Consider the following 27,731-nt stretch of genomic DNA (forward strand, 5'->3'; position numbering starts at 1 on the left):
AAAAAAAAAAAAAATTGTAATATTTAGAAGCAGTCAAAGGGAAAGAGAATACAATGTGGCAGGCATTTATTTGTGTGTAGTGCTTGCTGCGTACCTGCAGAGCTGCTCACCCCTCCTCCAACAAGGAGCACTAATGAGTCTGTTTCTGCCATGCCCAGCTTCACATTAATAGCTGCCAACCTGTGCAGGTGTCAGGTTTTAGAGCTATGTAAAGGCAAAGGAAATAAGATGCATGAACAAGAACACTATGCTCAGTCTGCAAAGGCTGCTTTAAAATCCATAGCTACAGCAGTAAATGCAGCAACATATTTTAGCAATTAGTGGCAAGCTGGCTGGCTGCTGCACACTGGGTCCTTCTGAATATTCATACTGCGGCTGTCATTTTCACTCTGCAGAACTACAAACCAGTGGATAAACCCAATGATTTTAAACATTATTGAATCTCTTGCTGAGTGCTACAACATTGCTAACAAAAGGCAGGCAAACACACTCATGCCACTCAGTTACGTGAGCTGGAGCTGAGCACCAGAGATGTGCAGTGTTGGTTCTTATTTGTCATAGTGGTTTTAGTAGAAAATGATCTAATTTATATAAACAATGGGCTAATGGACGATGTATGGCAAGCCATGCTAAAGCAGGAAACTGGAATTTGAATTCAAAACAAGCAAAAGTTGGATGCTAGGAAAACTTACTATCCAAAAGAGTTGTCAGGCATAGGGACGGACTGCCCAGGGAGTGTGGGGTCACCATCCCTGGGGTGATCAAGAACCATGGAAATGTAGCACTGAGGGATGTGGTCAATGAGCAGTACTGGTGGTAGGTGGACAGTTGAAATGGATGATCTTAGAGGTCTTTTTCAACCTTAACGATTCTAGGTGTTTCCAACGCAGGTCTCAGAGTGGTTTGTTCTATCTAACCATAGACGCCAGGATCCCAACAGATTTGCCTTAGGTAAGCCAACTCTGAGTGCTCATATGCTGATAGAAACATGAAGCATTAAGAGACAAGAGGTTCTCAGGGTTCCGAATTGCCTTCTTGTCTTTCAGAGCAGACTTAAAGCAGCAAGGAGATGAATGTCCCTCTGGAAGTGTCTGTGCTTCTCCATAGGCTGCATGGAGCCTGGGGTCGCTAAGGTCTTCATGTAGGCACCCCAGCTAAGTCTAAATTTCTGCTTTTTCTTCCTCTGCTCCTGGGGATGCTATTAGTGCTACTCCACTTCTCCTCCAAGCAAAGATTTGGTAGGCAATACAAGTGGGATGCAATTCCTGCCATCACAAAGCTTCAAGGAGTGTCAAACAGGGCAATCTCAAAAGGGCAACATCTTGTCTTTTCATCCAAAATTAAGATCCTTTGGGCATTTGGCAGCTATTTCTCAGTGTTGTGTTTGAGTATAGCATCTCTGGCCTCTAATTAACCATTCAGGTCTATGGTCATACAGGAAGGCACGCAGAGCATGGTGCCCACACAAGTAAAATTAAGATGAATAACATCCTTATTAGAGCACCTTTTACAGTGTTGGATTAAGAGCGAGGTTAAATGAATGCAAAGGGAGATTGAGGGAGTTGAAGACAGATATCCAATACATAGAGGGTCCCTATACACAGCTGCTTATATACGCTGGCAAAGACTTTCCAGCACAGCAATATCTTGGGCTTGTTTGCTTTTTTTTTGAGAAGCACTTGTACTCAAGTGTTCACAGCAGCCTTTTAGAGTTCAGCAGGCAGCAAACAGAGCCTACAGCTGTGCCTCCAGCTTGTTCCAAAAACTCCACTTGGTTGAAACTAAATTACAATGTTTGGTAAAATTGGAGTATCCTCTCTTGGTTGCATCCCTCACAAAAAACTGAAGTTGCATGCCAAGAAACCCAAAAGACTAAAACCAAACAAGCACATTCTAAAATAACCCTATCTGCTACCAAAGCAGCAGCACATGCTGTTCTGGGAATATCCTGAATCTGTTGAGCAGCTGTAATTGTGAAAAAGTCAAGCCACTCTCCAAGTTCCCACATGACATTAATAACTCTCTATCCCTCACTCCAGCCTTCACCCCTAAAGAACAATGCACCTTCCAGCATGCAGAGAGACAGGGACAGGGAAAGAAGCCAGCTAGATAACCTTCAGGTTCAGCACATGAACTCCAGACATCTATTCCTTGATGGTAGTAACTAGAAGCTATTGTTATGAAGATTTAAACAACCCTTTTCCTTTAATAAATTGAGGGTCACATTAAGAAGCCTATCTTTAAGGCACAGCTTCCTCTCAACTCCTCAGGCATTTGGATATACCAGATTTACAGCTGACAGTAAGAATCTTATTTTGGCTCCCTTTTAAAAGACATCACAATGTCTAACACCACAATCACTCTTTCTCCACTGGCATACAAAATGCACGCATAGCGGGGTCAGGTTGCACAGGTAACAGCAAAACTGACATTTTCTAACGCCAACTTATTGCTTTCTAATCTAAACAGTACTTTTAGGGCAGCGGAGCTCAATGCACAATCATAATATAGACTGCAATGACACAGCCAGGAGTCAGGACCCATAGAGCAGGCATTGTATGTACATACAGAAGACGGCCAGCTTGAAACCCACATGGGAACTTCCCACCTCTCCCATTACTACCATTCTTAACATGAGACTCAGAGACAGAACATGATGGTACTGTAAAGAGCACTTTTATGGCTCTGAAGCTATCGTATTCAGAAAACTTCATACTAAGCTGTTAGTCATCTTGAATGAAATTGCTTCATTTTCCAGTGAAAATGATCAGCCTTTTGAGATGTAAACCCACTGACTGAATAGGCTTTTTCCTTACACTGCTGAGGAAAAAGACAGATATGATGACACTGTGTTTGCTATGGAAATGCAAACATTCTGATGCTACGATGCATCATAAACATAATAGTTCTGAGGTTGCAGAATTTCCATCAGAGATGGCATAAATGCAGGCCTGTTAGTGAGCTGCCTGCCGTACAACTGTTTGCGGGAAGCAGCCTCTTCAAGCAGCAGCAAACAAAGGGGAGGTGAGCTGTGAACTAAGACGTGGCAATCACTTTAAAACAGAGCAACCACAGAGTTTGTAATGCAACTAAAAACCAACACAGCCATAGTCAGTATCATGTGGAGGATACATCTCCCAGGGACACCACGTGAACATTCCTGGGCAGCAGTGAGCCTGACATGACATGTATTAGTAGTGCATAATGCATTTCTGCATTATCTGCATTTTCTGCCATCACCCAGAAAGGAAATAGGGGTAGCAGCTGCTCCATAGCAGGAGAGTAAGTGTGGATGTGTTGAGAGGCTCTCTGCATTTATAATTAGAATATAATGCTTAACAATGCTGGGGATTTAGGCAGTAGGAAAATGAAGGGAGAAAGGTGGTCGTGACGCTGGGATTAGAAATCACCAGATCAGGGATTTTAGTACCTCAGCTCCCAACCTGGGTTACTGATTAAATGCACAAGGTTTTCCAGCACTGAAAATGAAAAGCATGTCAGTAAATAGAGCCAGCTACCACAGATCAATAATGCCTTAGTCTCCAACAGATACGCTCAAGTTCTTTCACGTCCATAACATACGCTGAGATTCTGATCTTAATGGCTCTGAATGTAAATCCAGAAGAATTCTGCTGAGTTCACAGTTTTGAAAAGATTCAGTGCTGATCAGAAACATCCCTAATTTTTCGTGCTTTGATAAGGAAAAAGCATGAGAGGATGAACAGAACACAATGCATATTGACATTAGGAGTCAGCAGTCCAAAGGACTCATTCAGCTCTGTGGCTCCAGGGCATGCCAGTGCCACCGACAGGGTTATTCAGCCAGGTCAGCTTGCGTACAGGGAAAGTTATTTCAACTGGGCAAAGAATCTCAGACTCATTTGAGTACCTGCTCCGTGAAATCCTCCGCAGAGGTACAGCTTGCCTTCCACGCAGCCTGCACAGGTAGAGTTTGTTCGCAAGGAGAGGAGCGGGGAAGGCATAGGAGGTCCGTCCCTCCAGAAGTCTCCATCAGGGTTATAAATCTCCACTGCATCAAGACATTTCCGTGTCTGCCCCCTGTCGCGGCCAAGGCACCCAATTCCTCCTATGGAAAAAGGATACGTAGGTCAAATGTAGCAGCCCCAGGTTCTGCAGGAAAATACATTACTGGTTGCATCTTTTTTTGTTTTGTTTTGTTTCCACATCTTCATGTGCCTCCTGTTCCTTTTCATTTTGCAGCTCGGAAAGATCATTAGAAAGTGAACTTAAAGCAGGACACAACCCATTACTTACAGAAATCCAGCACGATCCTTTCTGAGAGCTTGTAACAAAGGAAGGACAAGAAACATGTCTTCAAAACACAAAGGTATTTTATCTTGTTTTCTTCATTTGTGGTATAAATTGTCATGATTATGTTTCGTGTGCTGGAGTTTGTCATTAAGTTGCAGTGGATCCAAAATTATTTCCCAGTTACTGTTAGTGCACATGAATCTCACTTGCTAACCAACAGCTATTTGGGTTTGTCATTCTAAACGAAAGAAAGGTTATACCCATTCTTAAGCAAAAGAGACAAAACCATCCTATATGCAGGAGTACCAACTGAGTTATTTGTGACAAGCTCCACTGCTGGAAGGTTAATTAGGATGCCTGAATTCCACGTGTGGGACTGAAACAGATCCCAGTTTTACAAACTGTGCACTGCACTAAGCTTGTCTATCAGAGAGATGAGCCCTAGTTCTAGCCCCCTAGCCCCCCAGTCCCCATTTACCTCTTCATATAGACTGTACTATTTCTTCCAATCTTGGCAGCACTCTCTGAAGATATTTGCAAGAGAACATGTAACTGTTGATCACAATACTCCAAATTGGCCACCACCATTTTTCCTGATCTGTATTTTAGATTCAAGTAAGGACAAGATAAACATCCTTACTTGAATAAACATCCCATGAGAGCAACAAACTGAGAACCAAATTCAGCATTCATTAACCTCAGCTGGAAGTTTTCCTCCAGCTGAACTTGCAGTGTTTGATTCAATTTTTGAATTTCTCAAGCACTTATACATACATGCCATGGTTACCTCAACACTCAATGTCAGTGCTTCCACTTGGTAGGTAATTACTTTGTTCAACTATCAGCAAAAAGGTAACTACTAAAGCTTGGTGAGTTGAAAGCCCTAACATTCAGGAAAACATTTCTAACCCTGTTGGAAGTTTCCTGTCCAATGCTTAGCATAGAATTCAATAAAGAAACTAGCAAAAAATTAACTTGCATTGGATGGGACATGATGCCATTCTCCTAAATTTATCAAGAAAAGCTTCAAGGAGTACTCAGACATCTTCTGCTTTAGATAAAGCTATTTAATTGATAGCTTACCACTCTTTGATTCTGTAGTATCCTTAAAATCAGAGTATAGGGCAACTTGATACCAGGGCAAGAACAATCTATGGAGTGTAGCAAAAAGACAGTTAAGGTAGTTTTCATTAAGAGCAAATAATGTTAAAGCTCCCAATAGACTGCTTCAATCTGCTCAGGAGACAGCTTTGCAGTGCCAAAGAGACTGCTGCAGGTTACCAAGCTCTTTTCAAATTGCTCAAGTGGTACTTGAGTTCTGCACTGAAGAACAGGCATGTATCCATGAGGAAGAGTCTTCATCTGAGGAATGAAAGAGGGTGCTGTGCAGAGGAATGGATGATACCTGCTGAGGCATACACGTGGCATATCAGACTCAAATAACTGAATAGCTTTTTGATTGCCTAAATATTTCATGTAGGCCAGTGCTTAAAATGCCCCCAGAACATTTTCTATAAGCCTAGTTGCTATTTGCTATTTTCTTAGTGTATTTTTACTGTCATTGCCAAGTTCAGTAACCGTGGGGCGTGGCAGCTTCAGAAATAAGAAATAATGAGGTACAGCGCAGTCGGTGCCTTTTGCAAAAAAATCACCACCATTACTAGTTAATGAAGACACGCAGCTGCCAGCCCAGGGGATCAGCTCCAAGCATTTCCCCTGTACAATTATCAGAGAAGTAATCTTTAGTTGTCTATTGGAGATCTTTTCAAAAGTTTAAGAGCTACCACATTCTCAAACATTTACAAAACCTTCATTGGATAATTTAGGCAACCTAAATTCGACCTCATTTAATCCTGTCGCAATCAGACACTCCTGAAGGTACAAGATATCTCCAACTTATTTTCCACTTTCAACAGCCATTCCAGTTAAATCCAATTTCATGTTCAATTTACAACAAAGACAAAGCTAAGTTCTCAGCAAAGAGAAAATGAGAAAGAAAATCAGAAGGAAGACTAATTTTCAAGCTTTAAACAACAAGAAATCAAACTCACAGAAAATTTCAATCTCCTCTTTTAAAACAATGCTAACACTGAAATATTGCTAACAAAGGAATGCAAGGATATTAGATTCTACCAGCACTGCCTTGCCTTATTCCCACATATAGTAGTTCAGAAATGCTCCTGCAAGACAATACTTTTTCCTCTACAGAGACCAACTTCTCAGGCCTCTTCCCAAAAGGCTGAATACACAAATCAGCCAGAAAATTTCTCAAAGCGAAATCAAATCACATCTGCAACCAAGTAGAGGCATCTCACATTAAACAGACCATCCATCACCTACAATGTGTACAGCACGCAAGACTCGAAATTGGCAGAAAAAATAAACTTGCTGTGTCAGGCAATTCATGCTGCTTTGTGCTTAGCCACTCACAGAACCCAGAACTCATCCTGTCCCATTGCCTTCTTTGCAGAGATTTATTAAACCATTAGGAGTACAAGCGGAGGCATATGGAATTGCAGTTAAGATCAAGAAGGTTGTCTGTTTTGTGTTCTCTGAGTGCCAAAGCTGACCGAATGAGTTGATGCTTTGTTCCTATAGAGGCTTCTATGCAGAACAGAGGTGCCTCTAGGAGGTCAAGGGAGAGCAGTAGAAGGGCAGAGGGCTGTAGATTGTTTGGGAGAGACTATGCCAAGCAGAGGTGTTCAAGACACTTGTTGATGTGGCACTGAGGGATGTGGTTTAGAGGGCAATATTGGCGGCAGGTAGACAGTTGAACTTTATGATCCCAGAGGTCCTTTTCAACCTTAACGATTCAGTGATTCTAAGTGCCCTACTAGCAGCACATGGTAAAGAAAGGGTCAATACTGTGTATTTGCAATTGTATTATTGTACTTTAAACCACACAGAGCTATAAATAGGGTCATTACAATTTGCATGCCATGGTCACAACCTCCTGGGAGCCCCAACAGGTGTGCTGAAGGGCAGCAATTGCTATTTCCATGGCTAAGGACTGCATTAGATGCTGGGGAGGGTGACTCAGTAACCCGCAGTCATCCCTCTTGTCACAGAGCAGGGGAATTCAATGCCACCTGGCTTAGTTCCCTAAGTAAAGCCCAGTTATGTGTCCTTTGAGCAGGGAGAGGTGGTTTTCTCACCAGGAGTTTCAAACACTTCTGTCATTTTCACATTCATCACACAAGAGGATTTAATCCTAGAACTCAGCCATTCCCCTACCCACCCGTTACAAATACACCCTTTCAACACATTAGGCTTTTTATGTTATTGGCTTTCCCTTGGAGATATTTCAGATGCCACTGAAGGACTAAAAAAAGCCAGTGATGTCACCTTTGTGTTCCCAAACCCATTAATGCTTGAGTGCTTTCCATATCATGCTTGGATGATTCTGCAACCACACATACTTTCAAGGGCACTCTGTAAGAAGTGGTTCTACTAGACTTTAAATTTAACATGAAGCTCCGTTAGTAAAATAAATAATATGGAAATATATATGAACTTTATAAAGAAATCAGAACAGAAAAGACAAGCCTTTGATGCAAGAAGGCAAAGCAGAGGTAGGTGATGCGATTAGCACATCCTCAGCATTTCAATGAAGTACCATCCTGTGCCTTGCTGTATCCACGCACTGTTTGTAGCTGGCTGAAGGCAGATAATTTTGCTTTGCTTAATGCCAGCTGTCTCCTTCTTGCCCCAGTCTCATTAGAGAAGGCTGAATATAATTTGCATCACAACACTTCTAATAACAGAACACCCTCTCAGTGCATAAGGGAGAACACCTATAAGAGCTGTGAGGTGGTAGTCACTAGCAAAAATAAGTTCAGCAGATGCAAAGGAAATCAGTACTTCATATATGAATATATGTGCATAGAATTGTTTGAGTTGGAAGGAACCCTTGAAGGCCATCTACTCCAATACCCCTGCAATGAACAAGGACACTTACAGCTCCATCGGTGCTAAGAGCCCATCCAGCCTGATCTTGGGTGTCCCCAGGGTCAGGGCACCCACCACTTCTCTAGGCAGCCTTTGCCAGTGCCTCACTGCCTTTAAGGTTTGGGCGCTAGGAAACGAGCATTAAAGTTAACTTGGTTCCCCCACTTACAGACAGCTTAAATTAAGCATGACCCACATCCCTCAGCTACAGCAGCACGTCAGAAAAACATTCATTCCCAAAGGGAAGCTTGTCCCAGGCAACACAGTGAGCTCACCACTGGGGCATAGCTGCACAAGTAGGCAACAGCAAAGGGTCCACCAACAGCCCAGAAGTCATCAGGCAAAAAAGAAGGGGATGAAAATTTAATGACTTCCCAGCCCTGTGCTTAAATAGTGCCCTTGGACCTACCGGCAGAGGCTGTGGGTAGAGGCCCCAGGTGAGGCTGGTCTGGGTGATTGAGATCAGGGCACTGTTACTGGGATCCTTTGCCATATAATTAAATACTCAGATCATAATACAGAGCAATGTTTTTTCTTACTGTCATTTCTGTGACTTGGTTGGAAAAAAAAAGACTAATTCTCCAACATGCAAGTGAAATCCAAACTCGTGCTCTCCTTTGCCTCCCGTAAAATAATTCACTATTAAATTGATCTCTGGAAGCACAATGGGCTTAATAGCGTAAATCTCTTATGTAACATTTCCCTTCATTACTCTTTAACAGCACTCAAGCTGAGAGTCTCAGCGCTTCCATTGCTTGCTTGCTCTCTCAAGAAGCAAGGCTGCGTAACTGGATTCCTGCAGAAATGAGGGAGCTATAAAGCTGTTCCTGGCAGGCACTTCCAGAGATGAGAAGTGCTGTCATTCTTTACTAACACAGAGCAAAGCAGATGATGTAATGCAGTTTGTAAAAGGCACAAGGGCAGAAGATTGATTAGAAGCATAGCTGAAAAAAAAACCACCAGCCAATTGTCTTTCTCAGCACGGTGAACATTTCAGTTCCAGCTCCTTTTGTCCCATGGTGCCTCGTTCTTGTTTCCTTTAATTATTTTTAAGTGAGTGGGGAGCATTTCTGATCTCTTATATCAAATCAAATTTTGCCTTTTTCATCCCTTCCTGCACACAGGCACCACAGAACTGTGGCACAGGTACAGCACAGCAGAATCAGGCCCATAATCTGCTACTTGTCAGAAGTCCAAAGCATATCTAAAAATAGGCACATTTATTTTAGAAGAAGGTATTATTCAGATTCATGGCTAATACTCAAACCTGAAAGCTAAAATGTTTCCTTCCATTCCCTCCTACACAAGCTTTCCTTTCCAAGGAGACCCCAAAATGCATATTCAAATAAGTATTTTATGACTGAGACTTTCAGTTCTTAACTGAACCACAATTAATTGCTTAAAACTTTTAAGAGAAGCTTTTGGCAAGAACTTGGGAAAAAAACACCAAGCAAGTTTTAAAGAGGTGGGATGCCAGGCTAAAGAGGATAAACAAAAATTCTTTGATTCCTAAATCTTCACTAATAGGATTTCCCATTTAAGTCCTCCTATATGTTCTTATTTTTAAAGCAGGAATTACACAACATGAAAGCAACACATGGTTAAGGCTGTCGTGGTGGTTCAATATTTTTATCAGTGACCCGTATTTCAGAGACAGCAGTTATGCAGAATGAGTTTCATTATAAGCTAATGAATATAGCATAGAAATGGCTCATTTGGATAAATCTTCCTAATTTATCCACATTTGGACAAATCTTCCTAATTTATCCATTGGCTGCAATGAGTTTTCAGAGTCTTAGCTGCAAAGGATATTTTTTTTTAAGCAAGAGATTAAGATGCATGACCTTAAATAGAGCCCTCCCCTCTGGTTTTCTTCCAAAAGTATCTCAATTGCCTCTGTCATTAAGAACACAATACTGCTCTTTCTTGGGCTTTCCAATGAATATAGTTATGTTCCTGGGAAAATATGGAGAGAAAGAGCTAAGACAGTCAAATGGGATGAAAAGGAGAAAGGATTTTAAGCCTTAGGAAATGCCGTTCATTTTCTTTTAAGGTTTGTGCGCGCTGTATAAATAGCATAGGATTCTCTAGGAATATTACACAACAATTATACTGCAGGACTGCTGATTAAGACACATGGTGGAAGTTCCTGCACAGTGCTATTATTCAGACAAAAAAAACTCTAATCAATTTCTCATTTCCCTCCCATAAGTGTGACTCTAGAATAATTCCATTAAATCATTAGGGTTTTACACGCTGGCGCTGGCAATTAGGCTGGGAAGGGTTTTTGGACAGTGACTGTGTACTTTACATTCTGTGCCAACAGGACTTTTCAAAACCTAATACTTCAGTGGATAAGCATCAGATGCTGATCTGGTTAGAACAAAATGAGCCTAACACAACGCCACTGAAATCAAAAGACTGCTTACTACAGGCGTACACCTACAAGGATCGCAGCAAAAAGTACACTCATATCAAGGCTGTCACTTTTCCTCGTTCAAAACTAGCGTTCAATCTATGCATTTTGCTTCACATTTATGATAGAACTTGGATTCATACATCAGAGATATTAGAGAGGATTAATCCTTTGTGAGGTGATTTTTCATTTATGCTTAATCCTGAATGTGCTGAGACCTGTACAAACTTTATGGGAAAACAGAGATCCTACCTGAAAGAACTGACAAACATGCATCATTTAAAAATATCTGCCCAGAGATGCTTGAAAGAAGTCACAGAACCTTAGAATCGTTAAGGTTGGAAAAGACCACCAAGATCACCAAGTCCAACCCCAGCCCACCCCCACCATGCCTGCAACCATGTCCCTCAGTGCCGCATCTCCACAGTTCTTGAACACCTCCAGGGATGGTGACTCCACCACTCTTTGTGCAGCCTGTGCCAATACCACTCTTTCTGAGAAGAAATTTTTCCTAATATTCAACCTGAACCTCCCTTGGTGCAACCTGAGGCCATTACCTCTTTATCCTAACTCATGTCTACCTGCAGGATGACTTTATATACCAAGCTAAAAGCTGTGCATTACAAGTCTTACACGAGAAGTGGGTGACACTTGTGGGAATGCAAGTGTTGCTACGAAGCATGCTTCTCAGCTGTCCCTTCAATGAATGTCCCACACACTGGGGTTATGTGGGAGCCTGTTAGATGTTCAGGTTCTATGCACACACTTCACCGTGAGAAATCCCCATTTTGAATGAGAAGCTGTAGAAAAGGCAAGGGTAGAAACTCTACAAAAGTCTTGCTGATCTGTAGAATAAAAGCTTAACTACTATGTCTGAGCACAGATGTCTCTGAACTCACTACATGAAGACAACCCTCAGGCTGTGACCCTCTTCAGAACATATCTCTTTGAACAAATTGCCCTTGACAGCATCTCTTTAGACTCTTATGATGCGTAACACTGTTAAGACACAGTGATGTCTGAGGGATCCACAGCTCTGAACAGTCTGCAATGGTCTTTTCATCCTCATGGCAATTGGTATTCTTTGGTCTGTCAGTGCCAACCTCAGTCCTTCCATCCCCATCCTCTCCTGAATGGCAGAGAAGTGTGCCACATCAGCCAGATTTAGAGTGCTTTCACTGTATTCCTTTTGGTGCTACACATACCCAGCTGGGTATACCATCGCAATAGTTTCCAAAGGAAAGCCGTACCTACTTCTCAACACAACAGTCTCAGAATTTACAAGCTAGCAAGCCTTTGTCAACATGAATGAACCTTGAACTGAATCTTTTCTGTGCCAGGTTTTTGCCATGCAAGTTTACAACTGGGGCACAGACTGTGTGCAATAGCAGCAGAGTAAGATTTCAGTATCAGTGACTGCACTGCTGTTTCCAGACAGAATTCTATGGGAAGAACCTTCATCATTTTTAGAGGCCTTGGAAAATTTTTCAGACTACTCCACAATTTTCAGACTATGACAGCTAGCATTTACCATCTATGTTGTCGTCTTAACTTCGGGAGAAAAATGTTACTTCCACCAAAAGAGAAAATGTGGATTCAAATCTACATATCCAAGGGGAGAATTTGATGAGAAAACATTTTTGGCTCCGTGTCAGGTTTATTTTTCAATTAAAAAATGAGCTGCAAAATTCTTTTATTTCCTAAGGAAACAAGGCATATGCAATTACCCACAGTAGGGGTGTTCTTTGTTTGTCTTCCTCTCACAGCTTTTGACTCCATTGGTCAGTTTTAGCCAAATTTTACAGATTTATTAACATTAGAGCCCTCACAAGTTTTGTGAAAATAAGCATGGAAGGACATCAACAACCAACAGCTCACCTATGGAGTAATTGCACAAATTTCTCTCTCTGCTCTTCAGGCACTTTCCAGCAATGCATCTATCTATAATTCTTCTCCTACTTGCTTATTTAACTTTGTATTTCCTATTGTCTTTCCAAAATGCCCCTTCAGCTTTTTTTCCCATATAATTGCCAGTGTCCAAAGTGTTTTTCTTCTCTGGCTGCACTTTCCTGCCTTTAACCATCATTATCTCTCCAAAAAATCTCTTCTTGAATTGCTTTTCAGAGCTGTCTATTAGTGTTTAAAAGCAGGTGCTGTTCTTTCTACTGACTTGGGCAGAGGGGCCATAAAGAATTGCTTTAGGGAAGAATCATGTTATGGATGAACTGCAGAACTGGGGACATGCCAAGAATTATTCTGGGACAAAAGATTTGGGGATAGGAGATTGCGGAACTCTTCCACAAAAACTTAAAACTTCTGGTCAAACTTCTGTTTTGAAATGAAAAAACTGAAAAGTTTGATTTAAAAAATAACAGAGATATTCAGGCTTTCCAAAAATGCACTGCATTGAGTTGGGTGGAAGAGAGGTGGAAGAGAATGATTCATTGAATTTTATCAGAATCTACAAACCATTTTGGTTTTGTTTGGGAGCTCCAAATTCTCTTTTTTCCTTGTGCCATTTCTTCTTGGCATGGGGCATGTTAGCTTCCCACTGTTCACCTGTGAAATGATGCTGTCAGGGCTTCCCTACTCATAAAATTTATTATTATATATAGTTCCCATCAGCACTCCAAAGAAAAGTAGTTTAAAAACAAAGTACCTTTCTTATGTTAATTCAGAACACTAAGCATTATTCACTTATTTTAATCCTCAAGCACTAAGGAAGGAAGAAATTATGTAGGGAAGTAATGGATCCCCAAAAATACCACCCATTTAATCCAACATACTTTGTCCTACAAAGCAAAGGGTGAGATATTTTTCTTCACAGAAGCAAATTGCTGGAAAAAAGACAAAGTCATGGTGCTATCTGTTAAAAATCTCTTTCCTCTTACCCAAGACATAAATCTCACTGTTGACCACGGCTGTGCTGAAGCGGTACTTGGAGTACTTCATTGGTGCACACTCTGCCCATTTGTCTCGGCCCGGGTCGTACTGAAACATTCTGTTACTTAATCGATCCGGCTCATCGTCAGGCAGATCCATCTGTATGAAATATGACAGCCATATAATAATACAACATTTGGAGCCCTCCGCACATGCCTGCGTGCAATTAATCACAGCAGGCAGAGGAGCAGATAAATAACATAAACACATCAATTACAGCTGTGAAGCGATGCGCGTGCAGGATGGTTTAACAGCAGCCCTGACTTGTGGCTGGCAGTACGCTGTGGAAGGCAAATGAATAGCTGAGAATTTCTATTCTGTAGCAATAAAGCTAAGGAGCTGAGTAATAACAATATATTCATTGGGCCCAACTCTGGCCCCTTCTTTTACAAGGCTCCTATGAAGTACTACTAATAATAGAGGGAAAAGATTGCTGTATCTTTTCTCCTGCTAATGGTTGAATTTCCACTTTCACTGTTATTCAGGCCATACCCAGTATGCTTTGGCTGCATGCAGTAGGCTTTGTGGTGAGAATTCTGAAACTTTCCAGGATTAAAGTTTTCATGTAGATAGGAGAGGACTACTTTGCTTACTTGTAAAGCTGCTTTAAGTGCCCTTGCTTTGCTTGTTCTTTTTTACTCCAAAAATAAATTTCTAGCACTGATGGAAATGGTTTAGTGGGAAGCAGTTAGTGGGCAATATTGGTGGTAAGTGGACAATTGGACTAGATGATTTTAGATGTCTTTCCAACCTTAATGATACTGTGATTCTATGATATAACGTACAAGATAGTAGAAGTCAAACTAACAGGCAATATATAACCTCTTTATTACTCCATTAGAGTGCCCAGGGACACATTTTTCTCCATGATAGGTGTGAAATACTGATTTATTCACTGAGAAAGAAGTAAACTGTATTTTCAGTACAGAGTGAGCATATACTTAAGAGCAGACACCATATGACATGCTCTAAATTCACATCCTACGTCACTTCTGCAGTGATACACATGACAATTTGCTGTTACAAAGCTGTAGTATTGAGACAATCAGCATTAGTCCACTCAGCTCCAGACTGCTTTGTATGAACTCACGCTCACATGCTGTTAGTGTACACGTGCTGATTATCAGGTATGAATTTTAAGCATTCCCCAGGTGATTTTTTAAAGCTAACATTGGGTTAGTGTTTGTAGTTTGTGCACCTAAACCATTTTCTCCCCTTTCAATCTGTTCTGGAGATCTGTTAAGACAAACAAAGCTGGATCTCACTTCCACATTTGTATCTGTTATATCTTCCAGTTCAAATGTTCTTTCTTTCTTTTTTAGTGGACAGATTGTTTCTACATTAAACCTGCTCTCATAATTTACTTCTTTAAAACGCAAGGTGTCCTTGCTCTGTTGTTTTAGTATGAGAAAGGCTCTCTGATCTTTCCGTTGTCTCTTTTGGGGACTTCAGCACTGTAAACATCCAAAGAGCTGGAAATCCTGTTTGCTGAATACATCTCATCTAAGCACTTCAAACAGTAATGTATTTCAAGTGATCACAAACCAATGAGATGTGACGACAGTCTGAAAATATTATAGTTGGCAGTAACAATTACAGGTGCTCTACACCACTGTCAAATACATGGTTTTTATTTTTTCTTAAATGCCCAAAACTGAGCTGCACTGAGCAGTAAATAAGAATTAACTAAACTCTTAAAAAGCATCTTTCACACTGGGAATGACTGGAGAGAGCCTTGGAGCTGTGAGATGTGGTTTAGTGCTAGTGGTAGCAATGGTAATGAGGGTTATACTAGATGATCTTATAGGTCATTTCCAACCTTGTGATTCTATGATTCTGCCTCGTAGCATAATTCTGTGTATTACCTGTTCTACTGAAAATGGCATCTGTGGCCCTACTGAAAACTGTTAAAGCATCATACGGCCAAGCAACGCAATTGAAACAAAAAATGAGTGGATTACAGGAATCTCTTTTTCAGAGAATGGCTCAACTTTTCATTTAAAATACGATAAAAACCAAATAAATTAAGGAGCTCTGTATTGTTTAAAGAACATTACTTACTGATACACAGCAAAATTAAAAGGACAGTGTATAGGAAGAGGAAAGACTGCAATTAATCAATTTTTCAGTCTGTAATGACAAAAAAATGCCAAATAGGCATTTGATACGACAAGAGGAAATGGCTTCAAATTAAAAGAGTGGAGATTTAGACAGGATCTAAGGAAGTGTTAGTTTTGTTTTTGGTTTTTTTTTGTTGTTGTTGTTCAGAGGGGGGTGGAGAGGGGAGGTGTTATTTGTTTGCTTGTTGTTGTTGTTGTTTTTAAACAATCTTTTTGAAATCTTGCTCACTGAGCATGTCTTCATGAATGAACTGCCCTTCTTGAAGTTGGTATTTTCAGTGAGGATGACTTATTATGAATATTATTCCTTTTTACCCTGTTTGGTTTTCCTAGAAAAGATATCAAACAATGTGAGCAACTTATTTTCCCATGCAAGCAGCACCATAAAATTGCATAACGTAAAAAGCAAACATTTTCCTGAAACATGATTGGCACTTTTCTCAACCTGTGGTGTCCAGCCACCCAGCACGTAGAGCTTGTTCTTCATTGTCACCACTGCATGGCAGGCTAACGGCACTGGCAGAGGTGCTGTGGTTCTCCAGGTACCTTGCTCCATGGAGTACTTCTCCATGCAGTTTGTGACCACATATTGATTTTTGATTTTCATTTGCCCTCCGATCACATAGAGATCATTATGGACAGTGCCCAGTGCATAGAGTTCACGGAACTGAGCGGTGCACAGGCTGTGCCAAAACTGATTTCCTCGCTGGTGGTATCTGTAGGGAAATTCAAAGCTGTAAATGCCGTGGTTCAGTGTGGTCTCATATGATTGTTTATAAATGTTATCCCCTTCATCTTCAATGATTATTCAGTGATGCGATGACAAGAGGAGCTTTCTCCTTCATAGACAGTTTATACAATTGGCCTCATTGTTTGCACAATCAAGCATTTTTAGAATTAGGTATCCCAATTTTAAGCATTCTTTCAAAGATATTTGACTCTTTTTTTCTGCATGTGCTGTTCAGTAACTGTTCCCCACTGAAGTTAGTGGGAAGAGCAGAAGTTCAGCACAGCTGAAAATAGAGCTACTTTATCTGACCTGTGGGGATTTACTTCTTTAAATTCAGGTACCTGTGTTTGAAAAGTTATTTTTAATTCTCTCTTTAATCCAGAAAAGCTATGGCTGTCTTTAAAAGGGGCTCATCTGAAAAAGACTTGAGTAAAATAGAAGGAGATTTAAATTATCAGTCTATCTTTTCATCTCTGAGCATCAACATGGATTTCTCAGATAAGACTGTTACCTCTCCCCTTCTGGATTCCTTAGGTCATTCACTTGACACATTTATCCCCACTACAGACCTCAAAAAGAGAACCTTAGTAATATGTGGAGCTTTCTACTGGGAGAATATAGAATCCACATACAACAAAGCAGGTTCTAATCAAGCTTATTTACACAAAGATTCCACTGTGTAAACCCTCCTTCCTTCAGGAGAAAAAGCACAAGGGTTTGGTTTTAGATACATGATTCCTTGTACTGTGAAGATCAATTGTGACAAACTGATTGGAGCAGTCGAAATCTCTGGGATAACTCTCAGGTAAAGAACGCTTTGTGTGATGGTCTTTTCTTGATCTCAGAAACATTTTTTGGACTTAAAATTTGTAAATAATCAGGGAATTTCTGACAGGGTACACACCTATAAATTTCAATGTTCCTGTTTTTTTGTCTAGACATTTTGGCGGCGCTTGCCTCTCCTGCCACAATAATATCATTATTCTCAGTGACAACACCACTGCAAACACTTCCTAAACCCTCTCCATACTTTGGAGAGGAAATGAAGTAAGTCTTTTGTGTTGCAGGAGCGTAGCAGAAACTGGCATCTGCATAGCTCCCATGTCTTGACCTAATGCCAAGCGAATTGTTGCCGATGCAGAGTAAGAGATCAGTAGTCTCCATGCCATATCTCAAGCTGAGAGAAGGGTGGGAGGCTAGTTTGATGCTTTTCAACGCTTCCTCAAACATATCATTGCATTCTGAATTGCACAGAATCACTGTGTTCCTTTTGCGGGCTTCCATGAGAAAGGAAGGGCTGACCAGTACCAGTCTCACTTCCTTCAAGAGCTTGATAAGATGTTCTGCACGCGACTTTCTGCTGTGATTCACCCATCTAATGACAAGGTCCAGAATGCTTTCCTCCCTGGAAACATTCAGATCATCTGATTTTATAAGAGTCAACAGCTGCTGGACTTCTATCTCCAATATTTCTTCCTGTAAGCTCACCTCAGCAAAGTGCTGATATAAGTACCTCTTCGCTTGATCACATAAATCTTCTGCTCCAATCTGGTTTGCAAAGTAGTAGATGCCCACACAATTGGAAGCATCCATGTGGTCCATCATGTACTTTTGACACAAGCTGAAAACATCTTCCATCTGCATGAAATACGAAGCCAGAGCAACAGTCTGCACGTTCTGGTTAGTGAGGTGCAAATCCGCGCTGTACATGTAATTGAGGATTACAGACACACTCTCTGCTGACATGTCATACAGTACCACTTCTCTTTGAGTGCATTCAACCAAGCCACAGGTAAACATGGCTTTGAAGTAGGAACTGAAGGCAGCTAGTACCACCTTATGGCAGGGAAATTTCTGACCTTCGGCAACTAGCACAACATCAACTATCTCTGATGATTCTTTCATTCTTTTTAGTTGTTCCAGTAAGGTCAAGCTATGGCGTTGCTTTCTTTTCTCCTCAGTCCTATGATCCATGATTAATCGCCAAACTTTCTCTTTTTAGATCTCCTTGGAATTCAAGGTCTTCATCCAGAATGTTTCTAGAGATAGAAGGGTAATACGGTTCAATAAGAAGAAATCACTAGGCAAATTAATACTGCTGTTCATTTCTAAAGATAAATCATTCTGTAGAGGGTGCCATAAACTAGTAATATATGAATAGTATGTAAAATTATGCTAAGAACTCATGATGAAGATCTCCAGACTTTAAAAAATAATAATAATAAACACTCCAAATGATCATTAATATTCCATTTAATATTCAATACCTCCCCAAGAGTTTTGTGATTAATCAAAGAAAATTTCCCTTCAAAATGATCTTTTCCAGCCACCTTTTCCTTCTTCCTCTTTTCCTCTTTTATTAAAATCAAGTGAAAGATTTCCACTGACTTTAATAAACTCAAGGTCGCGGTGTAACTTACTGGGATATTCAAGTTTTGTCTTTCACATGCACCCAAAGGAAATTAGTCAGTGCTTCAGTGCTGAAATACCCTGTATTCTCAACATCTCCCTTAGGTTGGGCAGTGGGATGGAGCAGTGCCTTTTCAGTGTTCACAGATCCATTCAGACTAGGAGTTTAGTCCAGAGAGACAGACTTCAAGACTTTCACAAGACTAAAAAAGAAGAAAAAGAATATCAGACTTGATTCTCTCGTTACTTTTTACAGTGATCTACACCCCTGCAAAGCAGTGGGAAATAAAGCCACTGGTGCAACCCAGTTCCCTGGCAATCTGTAGAAGGATTCAGGGCCCTTCAGTGAACCTCATGAGTTTTCAGATTACCCAGAATGTGAGGTGCAGTGGAAAAGCTGTCAATAGGAGAATAAAGCCTACCCATCACTTAAGGGATAGCAGTCCCTCGCAGTTTTTGCCTCTAATGTGGTAATGAGACAGTTCTGTGGCAGAAATGCAGTAAGGAATCATGTCATGAATCACTGATGCCCAGACAAGTCCTAAAGCTATAGTATAACCATGTTTGAAACACATTTGTAGCATGGTATGAATTGCTTAATGAGACTACTCAAATGAGTAACATTCCTCACTAGCTTAAAATTTGCAGCATCAGGATCTGGTACAACAGATTGAGCTTGCTTTTTCTAATCTGGAAAGCATAAAATAGTCTGTTTCATTAAAGAAGTCTGAATCAACATAGAAAATGATTATATGAAATTCTTTGACATCTGATTTTTCTACAGAATCAGACCAAAAGAATTTAAATATTACAGTTATTTCCAAAGAGGAAGAGGATAACTGCAGCTATACTGTACATTTCAGTCCTACTCTTTCAGCTGTCCAGTTGTTTTTGGAAGTGGTCGTCATTCTATTTTAGCAAATTAAATAGATTCCTCACTTTGAGTGCTAAATTAAAAGCCTCACATTTCCTTAATTTTTATCAATTCTTTCCATATTCTAAATTTGGAACTAGAAGCAACACATCTGAGACATGAGTCTGGGTTATCAGATTTTTAAAAATGGATTTGGAAGACAAAACACTAATTTCACAATATGAACATGGGCCAGGCTCTGAGCTCTTACAGTAATATCTAAAATCAATAAAAGATAATAAATTTTGCACAAAAAATAATGTTGAATGTGGATTTTTTTTTTTCCTGCTACACTAAAATGAAATTCAAGAAACCTTAGGTGTTAGCTCTTCATCTACCTATGGAGCAGTCTTTACATTCAACAAAAGCCTTTTTTGAAACAGATGTTCTTTTCTTAATCCTTTGTGGTAATTAGATGGCCAATTGTTGTTTTCCCCTCTAGCTATTTTATTACTTTATAATGTTTGGTTTTCACTGCATTTTGATAAAGGGATTACTCCATGACTGAAAGATCATGTTATGAGTACACGTATATCAAGCAGCTGAGCTGTACTGCCATTCACTGGGCTGCTCATTCTCCAGCTTGATGAAAGCGTTCCCTACAAATAAGGCCTCAGTCAAGTTCAACAGTCTGAAATAACCAAGCTTCTTTCTCCAAAATGATCAACTTCTCTGCTTTTCTTTTTGATCCTGTAACTTCACACATCCCATACCTTCCCTGTAATGGACAAAATGTGCATTTCCAGTGTGAAGAACAAGTGAGATGATTAATCAGCACCATCTTTTTCAGACTTTTATACATATCAGGAAGCATGTGTAGAACTGAGTTATGACTTCATTTCCTTTGCTGGCCACCTTGAAGTTTTCTTTCACCGTTAATTTAGCATTCTTAAGAATAATGCTGTCTTTGATTACACAGTTCAGCAGATTTGCAAATTCCACGTGCTCATTTAGAAGCAATTTGGATATTCGACAGTAAATGCTCACAGCCATTTCTTTCTAAGGTGTGAGCAGTACAGCACAGTTGACTGTTCACATACAATTCTGGGTACTAATTATGTGATCATTCATGAAAATCACAGAATCATTTCAGTTGGAAGAGACTCTTAAAAGTCATCAGGTCCAGCCTACCTGCAATGAACAGAGACCCCACAGCTCCACTAGGTGCTCAGAGCCCATCCAGCCTGACCTTGGGTGTCTCCAGTGACAGGGCACCCACCACCTCTCTGGGCAGCCTGTGCCTCACTGTCCTTCTTCCTTATTTCCAGTCTAAATCTTCCCTCTTCTCATTTGAAACCATTTCCCCTCATCCTACCACAACAGACCCTCCTAAAGAGCCTGTTCCTTTCTTCTTCCAGTGATGGAGATAGCCTACATCCATCACTTAAGTCAGACCAGATAGCCTTTACAGGTCTCTTCCATCTCAAATGATTCTGTGATTCTATAAATCCTTTCATTAACCAGAATTTCATCCCCTACATTAGCTACAAACTTGTCGCTCCTTTCCTGGCTTTTAGCAGTGTTTAGGTGAGGTCATTGGAAGGATATTAATATTCTCCCATGTATCACTGGGAAGACTATTAAAGGGTAATAATGAAATGAAGCTGCTTTGCTTTCCCCTCTGGGTTACAGAGGAAAAAGAAGGTACACTAATATTAAAAAAAGGATAAATGTGATACAAACACAATTTGCAGTGAGACACTGTACTGAGATGGTGCCAGAGGCTGGGATGTCATTACTAAGCCCCACACTAAGGCTCAAATCCTTTGTAACGCTATCAAGAACTAGAGTCAGAATTTCAGGGTATTTCTTGCAGTGTGAAAAATGGATTCAGGTACAAATCTTCCATCGATGTTACTTCATCGCAGAGCAGCACTGTTAATTTTTCTCCACTTCTGGCTGCTACTTTTATTTACATGTTAGCTGTTTGGTTAGTTTATTTTTGCTTTCTTTTTTTTTTTTTTAAACTTTGTGTCATGAACCTTACAAAGAGCCACACTTAATGTTACACCAGAGCTACAGCACATGTTTTACCAGCAGTGGGGTGCTGCTTAAAACATAAATAAGTGCACTGCTGCGAGCTCAGCTCTCCAGCTTTTATGATCCAACTATAAATAAATGCTGTCCTCAATTCTCAGTTACACTGCAGCCTCTTTGAACTGCCCCAGCGCAAAGGGACTGCGAACCAGATGGAAACGTCTCATCAGGAATTTCCCTTAACCCCAGGAAAAAAAAGGCAGCCTTGTAATTAGAGACATTATTTCAGTCTGGGACATGGGTTTTCCTTGCCTCTCCCCACGTCCCCGGGAATTTGCATGTTCCTGTGCCATGGCAGGAGGCTGGGAGCTGCGGGACCCAGCCCCAAAGAGGTCACAGCGCCCAGCATGGGTCATCCCTGCCTCCTCCTCTTCCTCCTCGCCTTGTTTTCATTATTCTCCACTTTAATGAGGCTACCCTTCTTCAGCCCGCATCCCTTCAGGTGCTGAGCGGATCAGAGTTCAATCACATCAAAGCAGTGATGCCTCTGCCTATGAATTATTTGTGCTTCCATTGTTATCAGTAAGCCAGGGAGTAAATCTGCTAATTGTGTGCATGATGACATTTGGCTGACAGCCACGGCCAGGCAGAAATCAACACCCAGATGATAATCGCATTATAATCCGGGTGGTTAATTGCAGAGTGCTGGCATTTAAGATGTGCCCCAGTACTGGGCAAGAGCAAATAATAATGCTAATCTTGATATAGGGAAAATATATCACAAGAATAAGGTATAAAAAGGAATCTTCCAGGGAATTATAGACTAATTCTTGGAAAGATGCTGGGAGAAATTGAATTATAAGAACTCAGGGGCAATAAGGTGATAATTTATTCTTGGTAGGTGCTGTAGCTGCTTTTATGTCAATCCATTCTTTTTTTTCCCCACGACTAATAGGAGATAAATTAGATACTTCATCCTACATGAAATAATACTATGATCTCATATGATATCATTAAATCAATGGATTAAATGAAATCAGTTAGTGGGCACCATTGATGGTAAGTGGATGGTTAGACTCGATTTTAGAGATCTTCTCCAACCTTAATAATTCTATGATTCTGTCACTCAGGTGCTTGAATGGCTGAAAAAGCACATTCAAAATAATAGTTATCCATGATCAAACCAGGAAGCACTGCTGGTCTGCAGGTAGAGCTGTTCCCTGAAACCATAGGTCACCTTTCAGGACATTTCTTGCTTTGATTTATATATTATTTCTTCAATAATTTTCATCCATTCTGGCAAGATAAAATATAGAAAGAGAAGTGCAGAAGAGTGGAAGAGCACTTAAGTGGGAGAGCATCCAACTCTTTTTATAGAATTTATGTCTATGTGGTTTGACAGGGGATACAGATAAATGTTTCTAATAAACGGTTCCCTGTGACAATTAGACATTTGGTGTTTGGGTGTATCTCATCCACCACCATAAATCTCACTTCTCTCAAGTTTTCAGCATTCTACTGGTTGCTAAGTACTTAGAGATTTGGGTTTCTTAGGTTTTCAGAAGCACCAAAGTTAAAATTACACCTTCTAATTAAGGTCACTGTGTAATTTTGGAACTGCAGAGTCTGCACCTCTTTCCGCAGTAGAACTCCAACCCCAATGTGCTTTAAAAGATTTCCTGGGGGAAATGGTCACTGAAATCAGAACAGGAACTTTCCTTGCTCAGCACTGTCAATCTTCCTGGATCAGCCCTGCAGATGGTGTTTTTCAGGTGATCTGAGCCAGCCTACTGAGCAGCCTGGTCTAGAGGGAGATGTCCCTGCCTATAGCAGGGGGATTGGAACCAGATGACCTTACAGGTCTCTTCCAACCCAAGCCATTCTATGAGTCCATAATTGCTGGAAAGGATGGAGGAACTGCAAGGTTTTTAAAAGTGAATGCTGCAAACGTACAGCAGTACATCTGAGATTGATGTCAACTATTTTTCTCCTTCCAAACCTGTGGCACCTTATTTATTCCCACGTGCCATCTGACACCAAGGAGCTGAGCCAAGATCCCCAGAAGTCTCCTGACAGCTGGTTCCTCCTGTCTGTGAGAGCTTTGCTACCAGGTTATGGCCCAGCTTCTTCCAGACACCTAGCAGTGAGATTTAAGCAGCCTGAAAATCTGCTGAAACTGATTTGGGATGCACTTAACTATGAGAGACCTGGAGCTGTTTTAATCACCTTTCAAAGAACTTGAGTAGTTGGTGATTCTGGAAAGGTCCGACAGTTTGAGTTCTGTTTACAGCCAAGGCAGAGTCTAGATGTGGCACTGATTAATATTGATCCTATCTCAGCACACGAGGCTTTTTTCTTTCTTTAAGCTAATAAAGAAAGATTTCATGGGCCACATTTTCAAATAAGCCCTCACCTTACTCTTGGTCCAGTTCAAAGCTCCATGGAGTCAGTCAAAAGAATCCCACAACACAAATAGGAAATGCACGTGGCTGTTCACAATCACTTCCCTGTAAACAACCCCCACTCTTAGCAATGATGTGCACTAATTGCACAAGAAGAATAGAACCTAAGCTCACATATGCAGAGCCCATTTCTTTCACAGTTCACATGTGCAGATCATTTTCTTACATATCAAAACTAATTGAAATGGCAAAGTGCTCCTCACAGTAGGAGGACATACAAGTTTTCTGCATGTCCAACGATAGATGCCAGCAGAAGGAAAATGTGTTTCTGAGATGTAGTTCATTAGCTCTCTCAGCAGCCTGGCAGAGGTCAGAAGTTTCTCATTTCGTTTCTTTCTAACCATACTGCAGAGTACAGGAAAGATTTTCTTTTTGGAACAATTACATCATATTGTGCTTTTATAGACTGAACTATACCACAATTAAAATAAATAATTTAACAATTAGCTGCAGACCAAACTCTATTTGCATGTTTACAGCAGAAAAGATTGCAAACTGTAATTGCCTATATTTATATAAAACTCTGAAGTACGTATCCTTTTGGTTAGCAAATGGTGGTATGCAGACCTCAGTGTGCCAGCAAAATTAAAATAAATTGCAAGATGCAAACCCTAAGAACTTAACATTAGTTCCAGTTTTAAACCAGTTCTCACCACAAACTTGATCTAGTTTCAATTCCAAGCAAGTATTCAGGTACACCCATCCACACAAAAGAGAAACTTCCCAGCAAAGCCATGCAAGCACAACCAACACAGCCCCAGCACTCACACATCTGCAACAAATCTGTACAGCTCACACGAAACATTTTCAACTTCTGATAGTAAGGAGCAGCCCCAGGCACACAGGGATACCCAGATGGTAGCAAAGCAGTGCCTGCAGTCTTATGGGTCCCCCAAGACATGCATCCAACATCCCAAAGCAGCCCTACTGTCTCCTCCCAGCTGAGCTCCAAGAAGGAATTCAGCACGTACCTTTGTGAGCAGGTGCCTGTGGGGCTGTGGAGAGACAGGGCTCGAAAAGGAGGGAAACAAATCTCACGTCACAGCAGAGAGCTGCTGTGTGCACTGAAGGGCTGGGGCTATGAATAGAGCTGGGCTCCTGGCTGGAACATGGCGCTGCTCAGGTGTCAGGCATAGGGCCACGTCAGGACAGCTGGCACTGGGGCTGCTCTCCTTCCCCTGTACCAGGGAAGAATATGCTATTGCTGGTTCAAGCCATTCAAGCTGGGCTCAGAACCAAGGCTGCTATCTCTACAGGCAGGCATTGCCCAAAACTTTCTGCTTTTCTACATCTTAAGAGCCAAAACTGTAAAATGACATTTTTTAAGGGAACAAGGGGGGGACAACAGGACAAGGAGGAATGGTTTCAAACTATAAGGGAGATTTAGACTGGATATAAGAAAGGCTTTTTACAATAAGGGTGGTGAGGCACTGCCATAGGCTGCCCAAAGAGGTGGGCATCTCCGGGAATGCTCTCCATCCCTGCAGACAGCCAAGGTCAGGCTGGATGGGCTCAGAGCATCTGATGGAGCTGCAGGGGCCCCTGCTCATTGCAGGGGGGTTGAACCTGATGGCCTTCAAGGGTCTTTTCCAACTCAGGCAATTTTAAGACTCTGAAAAATGAGTAATTCTTTCTATAAGGGATGACCAGCTTTTGGAGGAAGGATTTCTGCTTCCAAATTATCTGTGTACTTTTAATCAGCTGTAAGCCCTGACCATCAACATGCTTATGCTGATGTAAATCAGAAGCAGATCAACTAAGTTGGGCTGGAATAACGGGACTGCACCAATCTCCATCAGCTGCAGATCTGCTCAGATAGTGGTATACTCTAAATTGAAGGGAGAAATCAAGAGGGCCATAATAAAGCATGTATCCACATGCTTAAACAAAGGTGAGAAAAAGATTAAGCACAAATTAGGGTTATAAAACGGATTGATGTTGAGCCTGTACTTTTAACTGAGAAAGACACTAAATTTTCAGAATGCTCTTCTTCAAGTGATATTAATTTATTTATTCACTGAATAAATTGTTTGATTGATCATATTAGCTTTTGAGAAAATTCAAAAATGAAATGTCTCTCCTTATCTAGATTTTTTGTCAGATGGTTATACTGTGGGGTTTTTTCAAAAGTGGTGAGGCTTGTGTTCAGGAATGTTCAATAGTCAATAGCAAATCATTGTTTTTAGGAGAAAATTAAGATGTACATCTTCTTGAAAAGCAGATTTCATATAATTTGTGGACAAAATTAAGAAAAAAAATGAAAGTGATGAAATTTACTTGTGACAGGAAATGCAAGAGATCAGATTACAAAGAAGTCTGTGGTCTGAACTCCCAGATTGTTCCTATTAAAGAGCAGCTTTATCTTAGAAATATAAGATACCCCAAGAAATATAAATACCCAACCCCATACTGTAGCTTTCACAGAAGCCAGGATGGAACAGCAAACTGATGAAATGCCACCACTATGATAAAAATGAACCACATCCCCTAAAACGCCTTGTTCTCCTGTTACACGCAACAGCTTATAGCACCATGTTGGTTAACACTGAGCACGTATGTAATAAATTTTATTTATAGGAAACCACTCTGCTACCATAATAATAAACACATTTCTTTGCTGAGCATATTTCTTTAGCTAATTCATATAAAGAGTCCATCCCACAGAAATGCTAGCTGGCACTTTTAAGACAAATTCCTTTCTATTGCTCTCAAAACTCCAAATATCCCCTGAATCCCTGCCTCCTCTAGGGCAGGCAGTACTTTCTGATAGCACAGGTGGAGCAATCCAGCAGTGAACAGGGCTTAGGCTAGGTCAGCTGGAATTCAAAGCTTTCTCTGCTTTCCACTTCCTCCGTGTAATTAAGCCATAATCCTTTCACTCTGATATCATTATCTGTTGTCATGGCGATTTTAATTACGAAAATGAATGGCTAACAAGTAGGCAAAGACAAAAGTTTTTGCTGAACAAGGCTAAGTTAAGAGCAAGAGGAAAAACGTCTGTGGCACTACAACAAATGCGTGATCTTTTAACAGCAAGCTGTAAAACAATTAGGAGTAGGTGGGAGAGGCATTTGATGCAAATATTTCAGTGTTTTGGAAATGTGTTGAACTTAATGTCTTAGAAAGAATTTTTGCCTGGCACCAACCATATAATGCCTTCTGTCACCGTGTGGAGGAAAATCCCTCTCTGAATCTCAGCTTCTCATAATTATCATCGAATGGAATCATGGAATGGCTTCGGTTGGAGAGGACCTTAAAGATCACGCATTTTCAACCCTTCAGCTGCCAACCACCAGATCAGGCTGCCCAGGAAATTAACCTACTGGATAAATACCACATTCCTAAGCAAGAGTCCCACCAGTTCCCAAGAGTGTGCTTAGGAAAGATTTCAGATTACGACCTCAATTGAAGTTAGAACCATGTCATGGGCCATGGTTCTGCAGTTTTTGCTCTTTGACAACAGATGCACAGTTGTACAGAGATGCTTCATGAAGCAGTGGTACAAAAGCATAGCTCATACCTAGCACACTAGCTGGCAGGG

General features: G+C 40.8%; 2 protein-coding genes across 13 annotated transcripts in view; one reads left to right on the forward strand and one right to left on the reverse strand.

The window, feature by feature from the left end:
• KBTBD12 (kelch repeat and BTB domain containing 12) overlaps positions 1-27,731 on the reverse strand; it is a 50,943-nt gene that overhangs the window by 12,208 nt on the left and 11,004 nt on the right. For 3 of the 10 annotated variants that reach the window (XM_052678782.1, XM_052678780.1, XM_052678781.1), the window contains 5 exons: positions 18,850-19,041; positions 17,334-18,468; positions 16,145-16,415; positions 13,528-13,678; positions 3,890-4,087 (listed from right to left, as the gene is read on the reverse strand). In XM_052678782.1, the coding sequence (XP_052534742.1) occupies positions 3,890-4,087; positions 13,528-13,678; positions 16,145-16,415; positions 17,334-18,403 (1,690 nt within the window). In that variant the 5' untranslated portion in view covers positions 18,404-18,468; positions 18,850-19,041. Of the gene's footprint in view, positions 1-94; positions 205-3,889; positions 4,088-13,527; positions 13,679-16,144; positions 16,416-17,333; positions 18,469-18,849; positions 19,042-24,958; positions 25,106-25,161; positions 25,355-27,731 lie in introns of those variants that run through there. The other 7 variants (XR_008205687.1, XR_008205686.1, XM_052678779.1 and 4 more) reach the window with 6 other exon arrangements.
• The window catches only part of MGLL (monoglyceride lipase), an 89,253-nt gene continuing 65,337 nt past the window's right edge, over positions 3,816-27,731 (forward strand). Inside the window, exons 1-2 of one of the 3 annotated variants that reach the window (XM_052678792.1) lie at positions 3,816-3,945; positions 4,222-4,348. In XM_052678792.1, the coding sequence (XP_052534752.1) occupies positions 4,330-4,348 (19 nt within the window). In that variant the 5' untranslated portion in view covers positions 3,816-3,945; positions 4,222-4,329. Of the gene's footprint in view, positions 3,946-3,981; positions 4,105-4,221; positions 4,349-27,731 lie in introns of those variants that run through there. The other 2 variants (XM_052678794.1, XM_052678793.1) reach the window with 2 other exon arrangements.

The sequence above is a fragment of the Tympanuchus pallidicinctus genome, unplaced genomic scaffold, assembly GCF_026119805.1.
Source record: "Tympanuchus pallidicinctus isolate F22 unplaced genomic scaffold, pur_lepc_1.0 scaffold17, whole genome shotgun sequence".
NCBI classification, from domain to species: domain Eukaryota; kingdom Metazoa; phylum Chordata; class Aves; order Galliformes; family Phasianidae; genus Tympanuchus; species Tympanuchus pallidicinctus.